This window comes from Podarcis gaigeae (genome assembly GCF_964106915.1).
Source record: "Podarcis gaigeae genome assembly, chromosome: 3".
NCBI lineage: Eukaryota > Metazoa > Chordata > Lepidosauria > Squamata > Lacertidae > Podarcis > Podarcis gaigeae.
The window spans coordinates 96710358-96733675 of NC_139680.1; the positions used below are offsets into that span (position 1 = coordinate 96710358).

At 42.9% G+C, this 23318-nt stretch overlaps 1 protein-coding gene and 1 long non-coding RNA gene across 3 annotated transcripts; one reads left to right on the plus strand and one right to left on the minus strand.

Moving 5' to 3' along the window:
• Positions 1-176: 176 nt before the first annotated feature.
• Positions 177-14448, minus strand: FLVCR1 (FLVCR choline and heme transporter 1). Of its 2 annotated transcripts, none has more exons than XM_083733488.1 (10): positions 13055-14448; positions 11699-11843; positions 10265-10405; positions 9430-9501; positions 8413-8512; positions 6469-6579; positions 6099-6204; positions 4105-4216; positions 2453-2517; positions 177-1366 (listed from the first exon to the last, which is right to left on the minus strand). In XM_083733488.1, the coding sequence occupies exons 1-10, from the start codon at positions 13748-13750 to the stop codon at positions 1319-1321; spliced, it is 1596 nt and encodes a 531-aa protein (XP_083589614.1). In that variant the 5' UTR covers positions 13751-14448; the 3' UTR covers positions 177-1318. The 2 variants fall into 2 exon arrangements, with proteins under 2 accessions (XP_083589614.1, XP_083589613.1); XM_083733487.1 differs by having other exon boundaries at positions 8413-8516; positions 9434-9501; positions 13055-14350.
• Positions 14449-14455: 7 nt separating this feature from the next.
• Positions 14456-23318, plus strand: LOC310842191. The gene is made up of 2 exons (XR_014562982.1): positions 14456-15031; positions 23227-23318. It is a non-coding gene; the product is annotated as an uncharacterized lncRNA (long non-coding RNA).

A 23318-nucleotide genomic window follows, 5' to 3' on the forward strand; every position in this document is an offset into this window, starting at 1 on the left:
TTTCCACCAAATCAGCAAGTGGCAGAGGCTGAATATGTACTTTCAAGTTTTTCCTTAACTTCACAAGAAGGCATAAAGCACAAATCTGAGGCCTGATTCATTTGCTACATGATTCAGCAGGAAAAGGCACAATATTATAAACCTCTAACCAGGTGAAGCAGTAGATAAACATTCACTTTGTGCTCTTGCAATACTTTTATTTGCCCATTACTTTTCACTAACAAACATACAGACACACAAATGAAGAATGGCTGCAAGTATGTGCCTTTGTACGGTCTGGCAATGCTTTTTTTCACCATTCAAACATTAAGAAAAACACAGCTGCATTTTCATAATGCAAAGGGAAAAAAATCTGGACAGATGAGGATCTGGTTTTGTAGCTCAGAAATCCAGACTCTCAAACAAGAAAAAAATATATATATTTCCAGAAAGTATGAGCTTATGAAGCACCCACATCTGTATTTAAACACAAGAGGTTTCATAAACTATAATCCTTTCAAGGCCAACAGAAATGGCGAACAGAAACTACAGTATAACACATTCAAAATCTGAATTAAGTATACTGCATGTTGTGCTGAAGGAAATGCCACCTCCTGTAGAAGTGGCGGATTAAAATTTCCAATATATTTACAATAAAAAAAGTTTTAAAATGCTCCTTTAATTCATGCTAATCTTAAGAACACACCTTCATATAAAAGATGTGTGGATTAATTAGTTGTGCAGCTTTTAATTAGAACTTACTCGTACTTGCCACAGTACTCAAGTTCCTTTGCAGCAAAGATCAGGACCTGTGCCCCCCCCCCAAATGACATTGGACTCCAATTCCCAGCAGCCCTAGGCAGTATGAACACTGGCCAGGGACAATGGAAGTTGAAGTGCCACAGTTTCCCCATCCCTAGTTTACATTACAGTACTATGCATCCTAACTTGGAGTAAGACCGGCTGCATTTGTTCAATGGTGCTTATCTCACACTATGTTTATGATTGCAGTTTTTCTGTCTCTGCTGAAACTGCACAGCTTCCACAAAGGAATGACAGACTGCTGGAGATCTTAAACTGCACAACTAATAAATAAATAAAAGTTAAGAATCCCACTATAAATAAGTCGCCATAAAATTAACAGGTGCCTTCAGCAGAGTGTATGTGTATCTGGAGTTCATAGACAAGCAGTACTGCATGATAATGACTGCAAACACATTACTTCGAGACAGTTCTTGTTCTCTATCTGTCAAGTTGCTTCTGCTTGGTCTTACGTGAAAATTATGAGTATCTGGCACTTCTTCCTTCCATCCTAAATGTTTAATTCAGACTGGCTTTTCTATGCGGTTTTACTCAGTTCATCTTCTGTAGGACCGTCAACTGACATCTGTGAGAAAAAATAAAATTGATGGCTGATTCAATCCATTCTCGACAGGGTTGCCTGGGCTCTGAGGCTACAATAATCGTAATTTTAGAAATCAATAGTGAAAACTAGCTTGAACATAATATGAGTAGGGGGGCTTACAAATTCTGAAGAATGGAGATATAAGGAAAAAGCAAATAAACCTATTCCAACTCCTAAAACCAGCATTATTAATTCTAGTATCTGGTTCAGCTGGTGATAATGGGTATCAAAGTGAGCCCACAAAGACAGAAGTGCCTTATATTTTGGAGCTTTCTCACTGTATAAGTTTGAGAATTCTCTAACTTTACGTGCCTTGTAACTGATTTGGGATAGGCTATTGGATTGCTTGTTTTGTGTGCAATGTTCTATGATGTTTTGATTACTTTACAGGTGACCATTTCCCTTTGATTAAGATATTACTGAGACGAGTCCATGCAGCTCTCTCTTTTGTAGGTGGATCAAAGCATGGCCGTTAAGAAAGAGGTGCCACTACTCCTTGCTGCCTCTGAGTAACTTGTGGCAATAAGCTACCAGTGTCAGAAACACCACGGACAGAATAATTGCCACACACAGGAAGAACAAGGATATAGTTTGAGTTCCTCACTTGCAGTTTTATATATCATTCAATGTGTCAACACGAATAGAAGTTATTAATATTGCAGTTGTTGTATAAAGGATTATTATTATGACCGGAATGTAATTGAAACGAATTAAGATTTTAGAACGCAGAAAATAAGAAAATAATGAAACCATCCAATCTGGCACGTGGGAAGGCCACTTTAACTAAATTATATAATTCGGTATTTGAATGATTGGTATTAATAGTTGTATTATAATTTGGTATTGTTATAATAAGGCTATTATTGGACTGTAATTGAAAACTAATAAAAATTTATCATGGGGGGGGAATACAACCACAAAGCTCTTTTAAATAATGGCAAGCTAAACTTGAAATCTGCTACTCAAAGCAACCAGAACTCTAAAGACATTGTGTTCAACAGTCTACTGCCGAGTGCCAGGTATTAGTGGTCGATTATGCCAGCAAATTAAAAGATTAAAACTACTTACAGATTTAATGTCAACACTTATCCCTGAATTCACATTGTGCCTTCGCAAATCTGATTTGATTAAAGCTAAAAGGAGGAAAGAAAAGAAGCATATGAATACAAGCACATTCACTGCCGTGAATATTTTTGCAGGATAAATTCTGTTGGTCTTAAGGTGCGATGAGACTATTGCTTTTGCAGCAAAAGACTAACATCATGATTGCTCTGCAGACCACATGATACCTGCCTTATTCCTAGCTGTTGTTTCTCAGTCTACAACAGTGATTTTCAGACAGGTTCCAGGCTGAAACATGCAACAGTTAACAGCCCTGGATGCTGAAACACATTTATCAAATGTTGACGAGGGTCAAATTTGACAATGGTGCAGGACTCAGCACTCTGAAAACTTCAGCTTTCATTAAAAAATAAAATAAAATGTTTAATGTGCTGCAGGCAGGAAGAGGAGGAGCTAGAACATATAATAATTTATTATTTCTACCCCACCCATCTGGCTGGGTTTCCCAGCCACTCTGGGCGGCTTCCAACAAAAGATAAAAAACACATTAAAACATCAGTCATTAAAAACTTCCCTAAACATATTGTTGTTATCTTTGATATTAAACACTAATATTGCATATTTCTAGTTTCCACCTGGCTAAATTGATCTACCAATTTATACACACCCAAATAATTATGAACCGCTAGCCTATAATGGGGAATGAATGGGAGTCTAGATCAAGCATAGGCAACCTTCGACCCTCCAGATGTTTTGGACTACAATTCCCATCATCCCTGACCACTGGTCCTGTTAGCTAGGGGTCATGAGAGTTGTAGGCCAAAACATCTGGAGGGCCAAAGGTTGCCTATGCCTGGTCTAGATCCAAACTGTAAAAACACAAAGACCAAAAAGCCCATTTGTTGAATGAACAGAAGATGCATTCAGCTTACACAGCAACCCTAAGCATATATACTTAAGTGTACTGTGTTTAATGAGGTTTATTTCCAGTTGACCATGCTGGACATGTTTAAATCAGAATTAAGTTTCACTGCTTCCTGAGTGTGTTTAGGGCTGCAGCCTGTGTGAGTTTAGCATCACAGCACAGCTTTCATGCTCTTCAAGCGGTTTTGCTCATTCAACTATTTAATAACCTTGCTCACATTTTACTTCTTAGTGCAGGGTTCTACTGTTATCAGACAAAGGAAGATTTAGTTTTCTTCGTTGTCACAATAGTTTGGATGGCAGCCAGTAATCCTAATAAGCTTTCTTTACTCACATCCCACTCTTAAATCTAACTAGCTCTTTTTTAAAAAAAAGCAAGCTACCCACAGGCCACTTCCTCCTCACCTCATTTGTCCTCTTTTAAAGTAGATAAAGCCAGGCAACCAGCTGTTTTTTATCACTTTTATTGATATTCCCCTGCTTTTGAGAACTTAATTATTTTCATCCATCTTACTTTGTCATATGGCTGCTTTTATGATACGTTGTTGTTAATGTTGTTATTGTTGTGAGACACTTTCAGTATCTTTAATAGAAAGTCAGGATAGAAATGTTTCAAATTAATTAAAACAGAAATAAAATATGAACGAATCAGGCCTTTGGGATGGACTGCATACTATTCCAGTAAGAAGAAAATACATTTATACACTAATTTGAGAATAAAGCCAACTCGTTACCTGTTAAAATGATACCTATAAACATCCATACGAAGAGGAAGATGTTTCCTGCGCGGGGATTGTAATCTGTTGTGAGCTTTCCTTGAATCAGCGTAAAGATAATCCCAAATATCTGTAAATAGACCATAAGAAGGAATTTCAGATTGCTTCTCGATAAAGAGTATCTTCACTACAATGCTATCACAGTTAAAACTTGCATGGTGTTTGTTCACAGTGGTTGTGTTGCAGCAGAGGGAGAGATAGGAAACAGGGCAAGGTCATCAGCTCTGCTAAGATACTAGCTAAATTTTTCTTCACTTTTGGATGGTTTTCACTTGAGCTGGTCACTGTAAGAATTTTGTATTCCTACGAACTGGTGCCCTAGTTTGCCTTTCTTTCCTTTTCACATATTGCCTGTTGGGTTGTGTCTTTTAGAGTACAAGCCTAAGGGCAAGGGCTGCCTGCCTTGCCTGTTACTGATTTTATGAAAGCTGCAGTAGGAGCCTTCTCAGCAGAAGAGCCTGCCAGAAATGAATTTCATAGAATCATAGAATTGTAAAATTGGACAGGACCCCCCAAGGGTCATCTAGTCCAACCCTCTCAAATGCAGGAATCTTGCCCCAGCCAACCCTTGCTGGGCTCAAATCACCAAGCTTCTGGTTAGCAGTCAGATGCACTGGCCCACTGTACCACCTAGGGTAGTTTCACTTCTGCATTCTCTAGGTATGCTATTTAGAGACAATGCGCCATATTTTTCGCTCTATAAGACGCACCAGACCATAAGACGCAGCTAGTTTTTGGAGGAGGAAAACAAGAAAAAAAATAATCTGAATCCCAGAAGCCAGAATAGCAAGAGGGATCTGGCTTCTGGGATAGCCTCTTGCTGTTCTGGCTTATGTGATAGCCATGCACAGCCTCTCCCAGGCAGCGGGATGAAAGCTCCTCCTGCCCAGAAGAGGCTGCGTGCAGCTAAGCCAGAAGCCAGGACAGCAAATGGGATTGCTGCGCTGTCCTGGCTTATGGGATAGCCGTGTGCAGCCTCTCCCGGGCAGTGAGAGAAAGGCTCCCCCAAGAGCCGCGCTCCCTTTAAAGAGTGCACGGAGCGTGTGTGCAACTCTTGGGGGCTTTTCCCTGAGGAGGGAGAAGGGCAGCTCTTTAAAGGTAGCGCTGAGCAGAGCCTCCCGCCTGCATTTGCTCCATAAGACGCACACACATTTTCCCTTACTTTTTAGGAGGGAAAAGGTGTGTCTTATAGAGCAAAAAATATGGTATATATACTAGCTATACTATCAATTATGTACCACATTAGCTGTCCACTGATCTTTGTCAATTGTGTTTTCTTCCATTCCACATTTGTGGGTTTTTAATTTACCCAACACTCTCAGAGATGAGCATGGAATAGTCTCCCTGCACAAAAGGGAGCCCAGTGCTTCTCTCATCTCTGCAGATCTGTGCAACTGTGCAAGGTGGGGGTCACTCTACAATCCTCCCACAATCCCAGTGGGAAGGTGGCTTGCTGAGTAAACAGCCAGCTTGCACTCCCAAGTTGAAAAGGAAGGGACATGAGGACAGGGAAGCTAGAATAAAATGGGGGAGGGCTGCAAGTCAGTGGCAGAGCTTCTGCTTTGCCAAGTGGAAGGTACGATATTCAATCCCTACCATCACAAGATAGGAATGGAAATATCCCTTGCCTGCCAGTGTGGACAAAACTGGGTGAGGTGAACCAATGATCTCATTCGGTATAAGGCACCTTCCACTGCTTTCATGCATTAGCGTTTCTAAATGCCACCATATTGTGCTCATGCAACACACAATGTTTTCAGCAGGAATACTGCAGACTCGGTGCATCACTGCCTTTTAGGGAAGATGCTGCAATTTTTGAAAGCACTTTAAATACTAGCTACTGCATCATGCATCCATAAGGTTCTGCATAAGTAGGTCTATCACGCCTGATTACAAAACAGAGAGCTACCAGAACTCAAAACAGAGCATTAATTATTGGAGCAGATTGTTACCTGCGCTGAAGCATTCAGAAGCCCTGAGGAGGTGCCCTCTGACTCAGGGTATGTGATTTCCACAGCAAATTCAAAGCCAAGGGGGAGGTAACCAGTCATGAAGAAGCTGCCATAGAAACCCAAAGTTCAAATGAGCAACAGTTGTTATGAAGACCATGTGTGAAAAACAGCTATTTTTAATCCACAGGAAATACATATGGGCACCGGAAAGCTTGCAACTCTTTTAAACAAAAAGTTATTAGACCCAGTGAAATCAGGTGGTTTAAGTAACTTAAGTCCACTGCATGGCTTAGATCAATAACACCTAAGAGATTTAATTTAGCCTGCATTATAATACAACAGTTTAATTTATTAATCTGTGGATCCATACCCTAGCACTCCGCCAGTCACAAACACAACAACGAGGTGTCCACAGTCCAAGGTGAATGTAAATACAACCATCCCAACAAAAGAGAGGATGTACACAACTAATGTAGTCTGCCTGTAAACAGAGTAAGAAGAAAACACAATGCTGTCAAGTTCAGATCGCATCAGTATTATTCTTTTTGCTATAGTTTAAACCAAGCTACTTTGCAGTTCAAACACACATGCACAGCACTACATTTCAGTGACAACCTGTCACTTCCCTGCTTTGTCTCAGGACAGGCTGTCACAGTCTTGTGCTACTTGGTCAAAAAAATTTAACATACCTTCCCATCTCTCAGGATACAGACAATATAAAAACCACAATAAACAGCAATAATATTAGCAATGCAGGAATGCAGTATAGTTAGACAGGGTCTAGGGACAACTGATTATCTATAGAAATGCATGCCATCTCAAACAGCTCTCTTAACCTGTCACTTGAACCTATTCTGAGATCACCTTCTGAGGCCCTCCTTCATCTGCCTCTTCCTCGAGAGGCCCTGAGGGTGGCAACAGGTGAACAGGCCTTCTATGCAGTGGCTCCCCATCTGTGGAATGCTCTCCCCAGGGAAGTTCACCTGGCACCTTCATTATACACTTTTAGGCACCAGGCAAAAATGTTCCTTCTTAATCAGCCTTTGGTTGACCTGATTGACATCCTATACCAGGCATAGGCAAACTTGGCCCTCCAAATGCTTCGGGACTACAGCTCCCATCATCCTGTGCAGGACCAGTGGTCAGGGATGATGGGAGTTGTAGTCCCAAAACATCTGGAGAGCCGAGTTTGCTTATGCCTGTCCTATATCCTTTTAAAATGTGGCTCTTTTTCAGGGGGTGTTATTGGGTTATTGTTCTTATTTTGATTTTATACACTGTGATCTCTTCTGTGAACCACCCTGAGATCTCCGGGTATAGTGCAGTAATGTTGTGTGTGTGTGTGTGTGTGTGTGTGTATCTCTCAAGGGAGTGTGGCAAGTCCCTCTTCGAAGGGGCTGACACACTTTAGATTATTAGGATTAAATTTATAATATTTAAACCATACAAAAAAGAAGCTTAATAGAGAAAAAGTGTTAGCTACAAGCACATCAGAAACACATTGACCACAAGCCCGCATGCAAATGTTGATCAGCTTGGGTTGCAGTAAGTAAAAAATATTTTTGTACCTTAAAAGTTAACTTGCATGCAGTTATTCAAAGCTTAAAATTGTCCTGCAGCACATAATCTACCCTACTTCCTGACATTCCAAGCTCCCTTTATATGTTGAGTTACTGAATTCCGCTTATTTATTGCTTCAGTACACCTTTCCTTATCATTTAACATCATCGTTAGTTCCCAACAAATAATTCAGTAAACAAAATAGGGAGCCCATAGGAATCTGAAATATTTCACTTAATATTCTCTTTACCATTCTCTGGACCACACTTCAACCACAGGCTTTCTCACAAAGCTGCTGCCCACCAGTGAAACAACAGGGAGATATGAGGGAAGGCCTCAAAAAGTAATGGGGAAGCAGGTTATTTACTAATTTTCCCTTCTCTAATGGTGGGAAGTTCCAGATAGGTTTGGTAGCGGTCCATTTACTTTGGTGAAGACAGTGGTCGGCGGTTCGAATCCCCGCATCGGGGTGAGCTCCTGTTGTTCGGTCCCTGCTCCTGCCAATCTAGCAGTTCAAAAGCACGTCAAAGCACCGCTCTGGTGGGAAGGTAAACAACGTTTCCGTGTGCTGCTCTGGTTCGCCAGAAGCGGCTTAGTCATGCTGGCCACATGACCCGGAAGCTGTACACCAGCTCCCTCGGCCAATAAAGCGAGATGAGCGCCGCAACCCCAGAGTCAAGCATGACTGGACCTAATGGTCAGGGGTCCCTTTACCTTTAAGCCTTATTCTATGGTTTCCCACTCGCACACTTACTTGTATGTTTTGGTGTAATCCAGCCACAAGCCACAAATAACTGAACCCACCATTCCAGCTACCACAAGAGTCAGGCCGATCCTTCCTGCATTCACTTCTTCTCCCTTGGAATAACATTGTTGTGTAAGTATCTATAAGAGGCACCCCCTTTACTACAGTGAATATGTGCACACAAACTTATTAGAAAAGCCAAAATCTAAGTAAACATCACTGCTGTAGCTAAGTGTAAAAAATAATAATTGTTAGACCAGGCTTCCTCAACCTCAGCCCTCCAGATGTTTTGAGACTACAATTCCCATCATCCCTGACCACTGGTCCTGCTAGCTAGGGATCATGGGAGTTGTAGGCTATAAGCATCTGGAGGGCCGAGGTTGAGGAAGCCTGCGCTAGAGCTTTTCACAGATGGGTTAATCCAGACTATAAAGACATTTCAATGTACTCAAATCAATTAATTAAATGTTGGTAACAGGAGGCAGCCTGCCAACATACTGCACAACCATTGTTTTCACTTTGTCATTTTAAAGTTTTCGATCGCTTCCAATTCTAACAGATCCCATGACAGCATTAAAATCAGGCTACTTGCTTATAAGCACAGTGATTTTAAAATGTGTAGAAGCCAAGCAACATTAAAAAAAAAAATCACAAAAGGAACAAGCAGGTTCTACTCAAGTATTTAAAATTGCAGCAGATTTGGGAGATGTGCTCAGAGGCCAGAAGATGAACTACTTGTTACTCTTTAAGACTTCTCCAAGAAGCTCAATCCCTCTTTTGTGGCTACGAATATCACAGAGATTCTACCCTTTCTTCATATGTGCTATTGCCCTATCCCTTAGTTTGCAGCCAGGAAACTGCATCAAGGCATGACACACACATATAATCACTGATTTCTTAGGTCAGATCTGTTCCAGCCCTGAGCAAAACGACCCTCTCAACCCTAATTTGACAGTGATAACTGAAACAAGCATGACATGAAATTCTTTAAGAGAACAAATTAATCAACAGACATTCTAGAGAAACTTGCCTCATAGTGAGTTATTATCATTTGGTTTAGTAGAGTTGAGACTGAATAAAATGCCCCAGTCATAATTCCTGCAATGAGAAATAAGACTGTTTAAAGTACTGGTATGGTTACTGAAATTAAATCAAGCAAAATTAATTTTTATTTTTTAAAAGGAGAAAACTTGAATCATTGGTATCTGAAGGCTTTAAAAAAACAGCTCTATCGCTTCATATTGTTTTAGTTTATTACAAACATAGCATAGTTAATTAATCTGTATAAGGCCATAATCTGATTAGACATGTAAGCTTTATTTGAGTACATGAAAAGTGAAAAAAACACCAGTTTAAAGTAAGAATGACACAGTTCTACTGAACTTTCAAAGAAGAATTTTATATTGAACAATAAATCTTTGCTGCCACATGTAGGCTAAATATATTTGTATACATGTGGTGTGGACTTTACAAAAGTTTTTAAAAAGATGTGTGAATCTACTAAAACATTTTTGGAATAGTTAATGAAAATATCAGATACCACCTAAGTATTCAGCAATATTAATAGACTCTAAATGGAACTGATTGTACAGAAAAAATTTAAATGAAGAAAATCATTGTTGAACAACTGAATAAACTATATAAATACATTGTTATATTGTCATCTGCTTCTTGTCACCCATTTTTATCATTTAAAGTTGATAATGGTTAGATTTTATTGATTTATTTTAAAATGAAAAAGTACATAGTAGCATAAATATTTACCTCCTAATATATGAATCTGTAGTAAGGTATGGGGGGGGGGGCGTTACGCAACTATGTTATACAAGACACATGAAAAAAAGATACTCAAAATACTCACCATAACTGATCAACAAAAGAACAAAAGGAACATTTCTGAACAGGTTGATCATTGATTGCTTGTAGGAGTAATTATCAGGCGAAACATCCAGAAGAACAGCCCGAGACTGACTTGGGGGATATTTAGGTTTTTCCTTAAACACTAGGAAGAAGGTGACACAGACATAAAAGTTTTGCAAACCAGCTATTGTTATTCAAAATATTAATTAGCACCATGCAAATCATGAGATGAGGGTGAGGTCACAGGGTGTACCTTTCCCATCATTTATCTAATCCGGCCTTTCCCAACCTGGCCCCCTCCAGATGTTGTTGGACTACAACTCCCATCAGCCCCAGCCACCATGAGCAATGGTTAAGCATGACAGGATTGGTAGTCCAGTATAGGGGGCACCAGGTTCAGGAAAACTGATCTACACACACACACACTTATCTGAGAAAGAGACGATGCTTTAAGTGTTTTCCCAACTAGCAGAAGTTCTTTGATTCAAGTTCAATCTGTTCTTTACGCTTCTTCTCATGATTTCCTTCGCTGTCAAGTAGTGCAACTGTTTATTTTCATTGCATCCAAAATGTATACTTTTCTTCCTATTGGAGTTGCTAAGATGTTGCTCCAGGCTCTCAGCTAGTGTAACATTTTATCCGTTTCCCCCAGTTCTCATTTCTAACTACCGCATTGAACTTGTTCCCTTTTATGCAGAGCTTTGATTTACTTGCTTCTATTGCTCTTCAGTTCAAACTCCTTCTGTCTGAATGTCCCCTTTATTTATGCCCTATTTCTGAGAGATGCACTCCCCAAAAAAGAAATACATCCAGGTTGTTGGTTTTCAAAGTAGAAGATGGCAAGATTCCCACTGCAGATACTTTCAAATACCTGATACAAATGAATTGACCGGTAGGACTGTTTCACGGCAGCCCAGCATAAACTTTGGAATTTTCTCCATTCCTATTCCCGGAGTTAAGCGAAAAAGATAAGTCAAGCTACACTTTTTTATCTGCATTATCCCTAGAAAGGAAAATGGTGAAGCAGCTATAGCCATGAAGGCAAAACTTATAGGAATGTGTTTTAGAAGGGGCGGGGTGGTGGTTAATGGAATCAGGTAATAATTTCATAACTAGGCAAAAAGCATTCCAAACAGTATTTTTTATGTACTGTGAAAATATTTACTCTCTTGCTATTTTAACTGTTTTCCAATTTAAACATTTTTTAATGGATTGGAATGTTTTGTCAAGCATAGCCTATCATAGCTGTCAACGTTTCCCTTTTTTAAAGGGAAATTCCCTTATTCCAAATAGGATTCCTCACAAGAAAAGGGAAAAGTTGACAACTCTGCACCTCATCTATGATATTTATATAGCCTTTGACTGACTTGGATTTGCTTTGTTTTAAAGCTTTCTTCAGCTTTTACAAAACTGCTTACAGATATGTTTTACTTACCCACTGCTGCTAGTATAAAAAGGAATGTGGATATGGCTGCCGTACCATAGAACATAATTCGGATGTTATGTCCCATGAGGTCCATGTCATCAGGTGTGTTTGGAACTAAGACTGGTGGCAATAAGAAGCCGATTGCTGTGCCCAGCTGTAAAGAAAAAGCAACCTAAATGAGGTTTGGTAATTGAAACATGCATATAACTGCAAGTAAAGCATGTTTGAAACCAAAGTGTTCCTTCATTAACCTGAAGGGGAACAGGTCCTGGTGGATTTATTTACAGTTATAGTGTTTAAATAGTGCATCATTATTGAATTAAAATGCAAGGCATTTATTAGTAGTAACAGAGAAATTGTGTGATCCCAATTCTATTGGTATGTTTCATATAGTGCTATCCTATATTAGCATTTCTGTAAGGTGCTGCCTCTCTCTGAATATTGGTGACAATCAAGGCATTGGCTGAAATTTCTTATCTTGAAATATACCAGCGTCTCTACTTTATTGATACTGCAATCACTGGAAGTGTACAGCTGAATTTCTTTACCATTCTCTGTCAGCAGAATTAATTGAAGCACATGGTTTAACTGAAAAAAAAGCATTAGATACTTCGTGCCTTTAGTTCAGAAATGCTACGGGCAAACATGGAAGCATTGTAGTCAACACCCTTTTAAAATTGTAAAGCTGTTGTCTGCTTTTACAATGTTTTATCTTTGTATAATTCACAACAGTTTTACATTAAGCTGCACAGGATACCATTATTGGGGTGGTAGGCAGACTAATGGAAATGAGACTGCTACCGCCTTTAGTTTCAAAGTCTTTCACAGCTCATGGAGAAATGTTTTAAGTTACAATTATATTGAAACATCATTCTCCATGGATGAAGCTGCTTTGACACACTACTACAGACAGGGCTTTGCTTGTCATCAACCTGCAACTAACTACAGTGGTACCTTGGGTTAAGTACTTAAGAACAGACCTCCGGGATAAATTAACCTGAAACTGTTCTTAACCTGAAGCACCACTTTAGCTAATGGGGCCTCCTGCTGCCACTGCTGCACGATTTCTGTTCTCATCCTGAAGCAAAGTTCTTAACCCAAGGTACTATTTCTGGGTTAGCGGAGTCTGTAACCTGAAATGTATGTAACCTGGAGCATATGTAACCCGAAGTACCACTATACATGGCACAAACAAAACACACTGCTAGGCCTTCCCACCCCATCCTCATCACAAAAATTCTAGCCCTTTCCATTTAAGATTCCCTCCTCCCTTAGAAATGCATGATTTCTCCAGATATTCTCCTGATGAGCATCCCTCCCTGACACACCCCTGACCCAAGCATCTTCCATTCTACATCCTCTTACCTGGTTGCCCAGAACAGCTACAGCACAAGCAGTGGACACTTCCTTGGGCCCGAACCAGACAGATGCAATGCGGGAGGGCAACCCCAGAATAAAAACCTGGGCTATGGAGCACACAATCTGAGCCACCAATGTGACCGCATACAGGTTTGGTTGGACGCTGGTACACTTAATCCAGGCACCCAGGCAGTTGAGTCCAGATCCCAGCAAGGCAGTGATGCGAAGACCCCGAGTGTCCAGCAGCCAAGTGGCAGGGAAGATCAGGGGGATGTACGTCACCATATAGGTCATGGACAGCCAGTCTATTTGAGAGTTGGAGACGTTGTAGTAACGGGTGAAGACATTGGTCAGTATACTGTACTGGATCCACTGGAAGGCGTTCACCAGCGAGTACAAGCTGAAGATGACCAGCACTACCAGCCTGCGCTTGGACAGCCGAGGGATCAGCTTCACTTCCGATGTGGAAGCAGGGAGCATGGCTTCTGCCTCAGGGTGCTCCTCGGATGCAACAGCTCTTCCAACCTCCACATCACTCACTGACACCAGAGGTGCTGAGCTGCTGCTCCTTTGTGTCTCCCTGCCAGGGAGGCACCCGTTCTGGTGCAGGGGAGGCATCAAGGCTACCTCCACAATCTCCCCACCCTCTCCCTCCTCCCCGCCTTCCCCTGCCTCTGACATGTCAGCACCATCACCACCCATCCTCAAGCCTGGATCTGTTTCCTTCAAGCCGGCTTCCCTGAACACACCCACAGGTCACACACAGGTGATCTACTGGAGACCTCCCCTTGCCCACCCAGAAAGCCCCTCCCCTCAGTCACACACCCCAAAACACACTCTCCTATCTTTTGCCCCACAGATACACACCTAAAACGCCTATCCTTTGCCCCAGACCCCCCAAAACACACTCTCCTATTCTTTGACCCACAGACACAGACACAAAACACAGATACACCCCCAAAATTCCTATCCTTTGCCCCAGACCCCCCAAAACACACTCTCCTATTCTTTGACCCACAGACACAAAACACAGATACACCCTCAAAACTCCTATCCTTTGCCCTAGACTCACACTCCCAAAACACACTCTCCTATCTTTTGCCCCACAGATACACCCCCAAAATGCAGATACAGCCCCAAAACTCCTATCCTCTGCCCCAGACTCACACCCACAATCCTTTGATGCACAGATACGCACATAAAACACCCCCCGGCACACTCCTATCCCAGACACAGGCAGGATTATTCCCCGTCCTCCAAGGGACTAGCCCCTTTTATTGCCTCTATTGACCCCCCCCCCCGCCTCACGCGTCAAGGACGCCTCCCCGCCACCTGTCCTGCCTCAGGTTCGCTCCCCTTCCCAGCCTGCAGCACAAAAGAGGATTTGCACGAGCGCACACACGTCCTGGTCCTTCCCCACCCAGCCAGCCCTCTTCTGTCCCGGGGGGCCTCTCGCTGCCACCCCGCCCCGCAGCACGGAAGGGCCAGGAGGGCTAAGCAACGGACGCGGCGCCCACCCTCGCTCCGCAACGCTTTCCGCCCCTCTAGCAACTCGCGGCCGGCTCCCGCATGCGCACACGGCGCTCACCCCCCTCGGCAGATACGCCGAAGCCGCTTCCGCAGCCAATGGGACGCCGGGCTCGGGGAAAGGGGGCGGGGCTTAGCCCATCTCTCCATCCGTCCGAGGCTTGTGCGCCTCTTCCATGTCACTGGGGGCCACGTGGAGCTCTCTACTGACCCCTCCCCGCGGGGGTTGCTGGGATCCTCGCCTTTCTCAGGCCCTCGTCCGGCGCAAGAGAGGTTTCTTCCCCCACGCACCCACCCTTGCCATTCTCCGCGCACCCCTTCATGCCTTGCAAAAGAAGGATGCTACAGAGACACCCGGGCAGCTCCTGGAAATCAGAGGGTGCAGTAAAACGGATCCAAAAACAAAATTAAACTGTCCACAGAGAAGATGACTCATTGTTTTTGTATTGCAGTGGGGTAGGTACTGTGTGAAATGTGCATTTGCACTGCACTGTTGTTGTTTTTTCCAGGATGGGTGGATGGAGGAAAGAGATAGAAAGTAGGTAGTGTGTCATTTTAGGCGCAGGGAAACACAGGTTCAGAAGGGCCGGATGTGAGAGATCCGTGACTGCATTTTCTGGCTTTTTCTTCTCTTGGCTAGAAGCACCCTTGCTTAAGATCACGGCTCAGGCATTTGAGGGTAGGGGGTGCCTCTAACCCTTCTACATGAAATATTATGAAATATCAGGGCAGTAATATAAAAAACCCGTCAAAAGATGTACAAAAGGAGAGCCAGTGTGGTGTAGTGGTTAAGAGCGGTAGTCACGTTATCTGGGGAACCGGGTTCACGTCTCCGCTCCTCCACATGCAGCTGCTGGGTGACCTTGGGCCAGTCACACTTCTCTCTGAAGTCTCTCAGCCCCACTCACCTCACAGTGTTTGTTGTGGGGGAGGAAGGGAAAAGAGAATGTTAGCCGCTTTGAGACTCCTTAAAGGGAGTGAAAGGCGGGATATCAAATCCAAACTCTTCTTCTTCTTCTTGAAAACCATCCTTAAGAGGACTGGGTACTCAGTAATATGTTAAACTGCAAAGGGCTTTGGGCATAAAATGTCTTCAAGAGATGTTCAAAAGTGAAGATGCCTACTGAATATCTGCTGGTAGTATGTTCTACAGCACAGGACCAGCGACACTAAACTGAGGCCAGTCATGCCTCTGTAACATGGTGGGGGGAATAACAGTCCGCCTCCAGATGATCTCTGCGATTGAGCTGATCTATAAGGGCTCAGGCAGTCCCTAAGGTCTCCTGGACCCAAATAGTTCAGTGCACAAGATACACAACTTATGCCACTCATGCCTGACCTAAATCATTCCTCTAAAGCTACATGTTGCACTAGAGCAGTGTTTCCCAACCTTGTGCCTCCAGCTGTTTTTGAACTACAACTCCCATCATCCCTGACTAGCAAGACCAGTGGCAAGGGATGATGGGAATTGTAGTCCAAAAACAGCTGGAGGCACAAGGTTGGGAAACACTGCACTAGAGGGGACACTATGCAGAGAGTTGGAAGGTAAAATAGTATCTTATTCAGTTTGTCCTTGTTTTATTGTACAATATACTGTATCACTAGGTTCAGAGAAACCTCACACTCTTATCTGCAAGATCTAGGCTTTGCAGCAACTACAAAGACCTCTTCCTTTCCAAAAAAAAATTAAGACAACAAGGTTGGACAAGCAAACGGAAGACTTATTGCTAATTTAGTCATGATTTGTTTATTTATAAATATTTATATACCACTGTATCATAAAAATATATCACAGCGGCTTACAAGAATATAAAAACATAAAACCAAACAATAACATAACAAAAGTTAAAAATAAGTTTTAAACAAAAAGAAATTAAAAATAAACATGAACAGACCATTGTGGGGGATGAGCTCTTAATTGCCTACATAGGCCTGGCAGCACAGAAAAGTTTTCAGCAAGCTTTTAAAAGCTGGTATAGAAGGTGACCGCTGATTCTTTGAATTGCCAGTTGCTAAGCATCTACAGAACTTCCTGAAGTTCTAAACAGTCCCTGTTTTTCCATCAGGAGATCTAAGTTGGGAGTCCCACTCAATAATCTCTTAGGAAATCAGAGCACTGCAAGGTATGTGTTGCCCAAAGGTTGAGCTGGTATAGGAGGCCTCCACCTCTAGTTCCAGCATATTGGTAAGAATATAGGAGTACTTTTTGACAAGACATGTAATCTAAGAAACAACTACCTCATCAAGATTGGCATGCTGACCATGGTTTGCCAGAACAACCCTCCCCGGTTTTGATCTACACTTCCCATAATTCTTGGCCACTTGTCTTTGCTGGCAGGGCTGGCGGGAAATGCAGTCCAAAACATCTGGAGGGCACCAGCTTGGGAAAGGCTGTTCTGGACACCTAGAAATTATCATTTCTATCATGAATCAGCTATAAATCAAATGGTGCTTCGAACAAGGAGCATTTCTAGCACCTCTTCATGAGTTGGATGGCCAAGTACCTTCTTTTAAAGAGTTTATTTCTAGCCTATTTCACAACTTAGATGCATCATCTGTAAGAATTATTTATCCCTGTCATATTAGATATGTGTTTTCCAAAGTGGGTGATGGCGCCCCCTGATTGGGTGTTAGAATGATCCAGAGGAGCAGTTAGTAGCCTCAGGTGCAATTGGGGGGCATTGAATAAAAATAAGAGGGCAGTGGAAGCATAAAGAAGAGAATTTCAACAAAAAACATGTTTGTTGTGTAATAATGCTTACTACCAGGTCAGGCACTGTTGCAGGATGGCAACAACGCCTCCCCTGGATCTGGTGGTCGTGCTGCAAGTGAGGGGTTTTCCTGGGCTTAGATGAGCTCTTTTCAGCTTCCCAGACCTTGGAAGTAGATCACAGCTTGCCTATTTGGCCAATGGCAGGCAGGCTGTGGCACCAGCCCTGCCCCTGGGGCAGATCAGACTGAGTTTGGGGTCGCTGAGTATTTTTTCTCTCTGAAAAGGTGGGGGGTAAGCCAAATAAGTTTGGGAGCCTCTGTATTAGATGATGGATTTAACCCAAAGGTAGCCAACAGGGTGCCCTACAGATGTCATGCCCCTTCCACAAGCGCACTCTCCTTGAATAATAATAATAATAATAATAATAATAATAATAATAATAATAATAATAATAATTTTTATTTATATCCCACCCTCCCCAGCCGAAGCCAGGCTCAGGGCGGCTAACAACAATAAAACAGTACAACAGTACAACACAACACTCTAAAATCATTCATTATAAAATTAATTCAAAACAAACCACTGGCAACCATTGGGCCAGAGCTCCGCGAAAATTGCCGAAGGAGGGAGTCAGGCTGTGCCCTGGCCAAAGGCCTGGTGGAACAGCTCTGTCTTGCAGGCCCTGCGGAAAGATGTCAAGTTCCGCAGGGGCCTAGTCTCTTGTGACAGAGTGTTCCACCAGATTGGAACCACAGCCGAAAAAGCCCTGGCTCTAGTTGAGGCCAGCCTAACCTCTCTGTGGCCTGGGACCTTCAAGATGTTTTTATTTGAAGACGGTAAGTTTCTCTGTGGGACATACCAGGAGAGGCGGTCCCGTAGGTACGAGGGTCCTAGGCCGTATAGGGCTTTAAAGGTTAAAACTAGCACCTTAAACCTGATCCTGTACTCCACCAGAAGCCAGTGCAGCTGGTATAGCACCGGGTGAATGTGATCTCGCAGCGAGGACCCCGTAAGGAGTCTCGCTGCAGCATTTTTGCCTGGCTGGTATGGGGCCTTAAACTCAGATAATGCCTCTTGCTTTCTTGAACGGAAGACAGAGAGGGGTGTGGGAGTATCATCGCTCCAACCACTTTTTGCCTCTGGTCCCACCCACCTCTAGCATGCGGCCCTCAGAAGGTTGCACACAAGGGAAGGTGGCCCCTGGACACAAGTTTCTTATCCTTGTTTTAAAGCATCCTTATTATTTGATCCCAGAAACAGTAGTACTGATCAGCATGGGGGCGGAGGAAAAGAGCCGATTGTACCATCTTCTGTTGCACAACCGTATCTTAGGTTTCATTCCTATAGCAACTGAGCAGGGCTAAGGTGTCCTGCTTTCACATGGGCTAAAAGCATTTGAAGTTACTGAGGCTTGCTTATATTTTTGCTCTGCTTTTAAAAGCAGGACTTATCTCGGGATAAAGAGAAGTTCCAATTGACCAACATGGCCGAAGATGAGAAAAAGCTCTTGATTGAATATAACAAGTGGAGGGATCCTGGATGCTGGTTGGAAGGAAAGACCGAAACAGCCTGGCTCAGACCTCAGAGGAGACATTATCCCTTTTCTAACCGCAATTCGGCAGAGATTTTTAAAATAGTGAAGCATGAGTACATCAGTGACAGGGCCTCCTGGATAACAATAGGCCCTCCTGAAAATAAGGAAAAGAGGCATTTCCCAGAAAAAAGTAAGTTAGTTTGTAATGTAGTGTGACACACAATATCGCCAATCTCCACAGCAGAGATTATAGGGAGTTCCAGGCACTCTTTACCCCAGGTTTGTGTTTCCTTTTGGACAATGAGGAACAGCGGAGACTGAGGTGTCTTTATGATATATGGTTTATTTACACATCTATACAACCTGAGCCTATGTTGGAGGAGTTTCCACCATTACAGTTCTGTTTCTCCCTTGGATTCTGCCTTAGATTCAAACTGTCAGCCCACATTGTGCTCTGACTCCCACCTTTCTCCACTTGCAAACTGCAATTATCTTTCCTCCAGCTTACACCATGCTCACTGCAATCCTGAAACTCCTTCCCTGAAACTCTGGTGTTGTCTTTGGCTAGCCATCCAGAACCTGGGGTGGAGATCCACCCATTTACTGGCTGGCACATAGTCTCGGCCCAGTGTACCTGAAGGAGTGTCTCCACCTCCATTGTTCAGCCCAGACACTGAGGTACAGCTCCAAGGGCCTTCTGGTGGTTCCCTCACTGCGAGGAGTGAGGTTACAGGGAACCAGACAGAGGGCCTTCTTGGTACAGTGGTGCCTCGCAAGACGAAATTAATTCGTTCTGCAAGTTTCTTCGTCTTGCGGATTTTTCGTCTTGCGAAGCACGGATGCACCCTGGTATTAACGGTTTTAAGAAAACGGAAACAAACTCACAAGACCTTTCGTCTTGCGAAGCAAGCCCATAGGGAAAATCGTCTTGCGAAGCAACACAAAAAACGAAAAACCCTTTTGTCTTGCGAGGCATTTGTCTTGCGAGGCATTCGTCTTGCGAGGTACCACTGTAGTGGCGCCTGCCCTTTGGAATGCCCTCCCATCAGATGTCAAGGAAATAAGCAACTACCTGACTTTTAGAAGACATCTGAAGGCAGCCCTGTTTAGGGAAGTTTACTATGTTTGATGTTTTATCATCTTTTTAATACAGTGGTACCTCGATTTACAAACTTAATTCATTCCAGAAGTCAGTTCTTAAACCAAAAAGGTTCTTAAACCAAGACACGCTTTCCCTAATGAGGCCTTCTGCCACCAGTGCCCTTTCACCATTTGGATTCCGTTTTTAGACCAAGGTAAAGTTCGCAAAGTAAAGGTAAAGGACCCCTGACAGTTAAGTCCAGTCGCAAATGACTCTGGGGTTGCGGCGCTCATCTTGCTTTACTGGCTGAGGGAACCAACGTTTGTCCGCAGACAGTTTTTCCAGGTCATGTGGCCAGCATGACTAAGCTGCTTCTGGCAAAACCGGAGCAGCACATGGAAATGCCATTTACCTTCCCGCCGGAGTGGTACCTATTTATCTACTTACACTCTGACATGCTTTCGAACTGCTAGGTTGGCAGGAGCTGCGACTGAGCAATGGGCGCTCACCCCATCACAGGGATTCGAACCACCAACCTTCCAATCGGCAAGCCCTAGGGTCAGTGTAAACCAAATCGTTCTTAAACTGGACTGTTCTTAAACTGAGGTACCACTGTATTCTGCAGGGAGCCGCCCAGAGTGGCTGGGGAAACTCAGATGGGCAGGGTAATAATAATAATAATAATAATAATAATAATAATAATAATAATAATATATTATTATCCTTCTTAATGGGTCATTACCCTTCCCTTTCCCCTCTTTCAATGGCCCATCTTGCCAGGAGATTGTTTCATCAGGAAGACAGCCTGGCTTATAATATTTTAACATTTGCTGGGTACAGGGATTAAAAGGTCTGTCACCCACAAACACATAACAATATATTACATTGCAAGTAAATGTTGAACTGTAGGAATCTGTAATTCCACCCCTCTCTACACGTCAACTTTGGAGGAGTAATGAGGGACATTTCCGCACTAGAGTTTATCATGGATTCGGTGCTGCGCATGGATGCAATTTTTCATAGCATCCGCATGATGACATCCTTGTCAAAATACCAGCCCATATTTCCCTCCTGTTTTAATCCAGATTTACTTTTTCCACAATTTATTTGTTTTTTACTTAGGTTTTCTTCTCTCACAGTAATTCCAGATTAAATGGGGAAATAATAAAGGACAGCATTTTTATGTGATTGATGTCTGTGCTTTGCAAATATTGTGTGCATGCGTTAACCCCTTAGTTTGCAATGGGCCTACTGTTCACTCTGTCCATCCTGCCTCTTGTGCTCTTAACACCCATCTCTTCTGTTCCATTCTCCTTTACCCAGCATGAAGCTGCTGAAAAGTATGGCATTATCTTTCTTTCTCCTGAGGTGCAATTCAGCTGCATTGCTTCCCTATGTTGTAGAGTTATGCTTGCCTCACTCCCCCAAAGTGGTGAAAACTTTCAGGGGTACATACAGTGCTTACCTGGGTTTGGTGTCCTTTGGAAGAAGGGAGTAAATAGAACGAATATACAAACAGTGACAAAGAGGGGTTGGGGGCTGTTCAAGGAAGTGTATTCCTCTGAGAACATATTTCCCAAGCCCATCTGCCCACCCCCACTCCATGTGGAGACTGGTTGTTATTGCTCAATAGCAAGGAAAAGACAATCAGCTAAGAGACATTGTTGTTTAGAATGCGTGGGCATATTTCATGACTGAGCTTTGCTAATGCAAACAGGTACTGGGGATTGATCACTGACGCAGCCACCAACTAATTCCTTGTAAAACAAAACAGATAACTGATGTTGCATGTGGGCTGCAGCAGCAGAACAGGTGTTACATCATCACCACTGAATTTATTTTAGATGCTGCTTGCAAAACAATGAGGAGAAAGGCAGAGCTTATTTATTTAGCTTTTTGCCTTATCTTGCCTGGCCCGCAGTTCCGTGCATGATTAACTTTTAAGACTGGGAGAAAGGACACTGAAGCAGAGTTAAAACAATTTGGTCTGAAAAATTCCCTCCAGGTTAGAGATAGATGACTCTTGTCAGTTTTGCTTTCTAGTCTTTCGAAACTTACGTTTGGTTCTCCAAATTTCTGCAGCAACTTCCATGAACAAATAAATAAAATTATCCATGAAAATTCAGCAGCAATATAGTGCAATTTTCTCCTAATAAGCACATTTCTGTTTGCAGTTTTTACACATTTTTGCAAGCAACTTTCCCTAACTTTTTGTGTAATTTTTCACTTATATGCATTTTTATACACATTTTCACCTAATTTTTTTTAATTAGTTGGAGAACTAGATCACAACATTTGTAGAAGTGTGAATTTTGAATCATGGTGGCCAGAGACTGCTGGGATAGGGGAGAATGTTGGTTCAGTTTGCATTTTCTGAAAAGCAGCTTACCCTGGTCTCCCAGGTCCTAGTCCAGCACTCTAACCCCTACACCACAATGGCTCTTACCAGTACAGGTTACATCATGCTGGGAGCTTCCCACTTCAGACAGTAGCTCTCCAGCTGTTTGACGGGTTGGGGAAGGTGGAGCTGGCAGGCTGCTCTTCCTCACATGTTGCTTTATTCCAATTCTTGAACATCTGTAGAGAGCTTGTTGATTTAACCAAGATGGCTTATTGTTAACCAAGATGGTGCCCTACAGATGTTGTGGACTAAAACTCCCATCATCCCTGATCATTGGCTATATTGGCTGAGGCTGATGGAGCTTGTACAGTGGTACCTCGGGTTACATACACTTCAGGTTACATACGCTTCAGGTTACAGACTCCGCTAACCCAGAAACAGTGGTTCAGGTTAAGAACTTTGCTTCAGGATGAGAACAGAAATTGTGCTCTGGCGGCGCGTACTTAACCCGAGGTACCACTCTAGTTAGTTGCAGGTTGATGACAAGCAAAGCCCTGTCTGTAGTAGTGTGTCAAAGCAGCTTCATCCATGGAGAATGATGTTTCAATATAATTGTAACTTAAAACATTTATCCATGAGCTGTGAAAGACTTTGAAACTAAAGGCAGTAGCAGTCTCATTTCCATTAGTCTGCCTACCACCCCAGTAATGGTATCCTGTGCAGGATGAGAACAGAAATCGTGCTCTGGCAGTGTGGCAGCAGCAGGAGGCCCCATTAGCTAAAGTGGTGCTTCAGGTTAAGAACAGTTTCAGGTTAAGTACGGACCTCCGGAAAGAATTAAGTACTTAACCCGAGGTACCACTGTAGTCCACAACATCTAGACAGCACCACATCGGCTACTCTTGCTTTAACCAAATGGTTCTTAGAAAGTCGTCGTCTCCTACTGATTCTGTTTGATGCTTCTTTACTTTGTATCTTGCAGGCCATGCCATTTTTGGATGATGTGCTCCTCAAAGGCAGTTTCTCCTGGAGTGCTGGGCATTTCTCAGGAGCAAATAAACAATTATAATACTG

Bases quoted from the DNA above. Each gene is read 5' to 3' on its own strand.
- FLVCR1 (XM_083733488.1), bottom strand. From the start codon at position 13,750: ATGGGTGGTGATGGTGCTGACATGTCAGAGGCAGGGGAAGGCGGGGAG. The intron at 4,217-6,098 runs GTAACAATCTGC...GTCTATTTACAG, and splicing joins TTCTGAATGCTTCAGCGCAG to ATATTTGGGATTATCTTTAC. The intron at 2,518-4,104 runs GTAACGAGTTGG...TCCTCCTTTTAG, and splicing joins TATAGGTATCATTTTAACAG to CTTTAATCAAATCAGATTTG.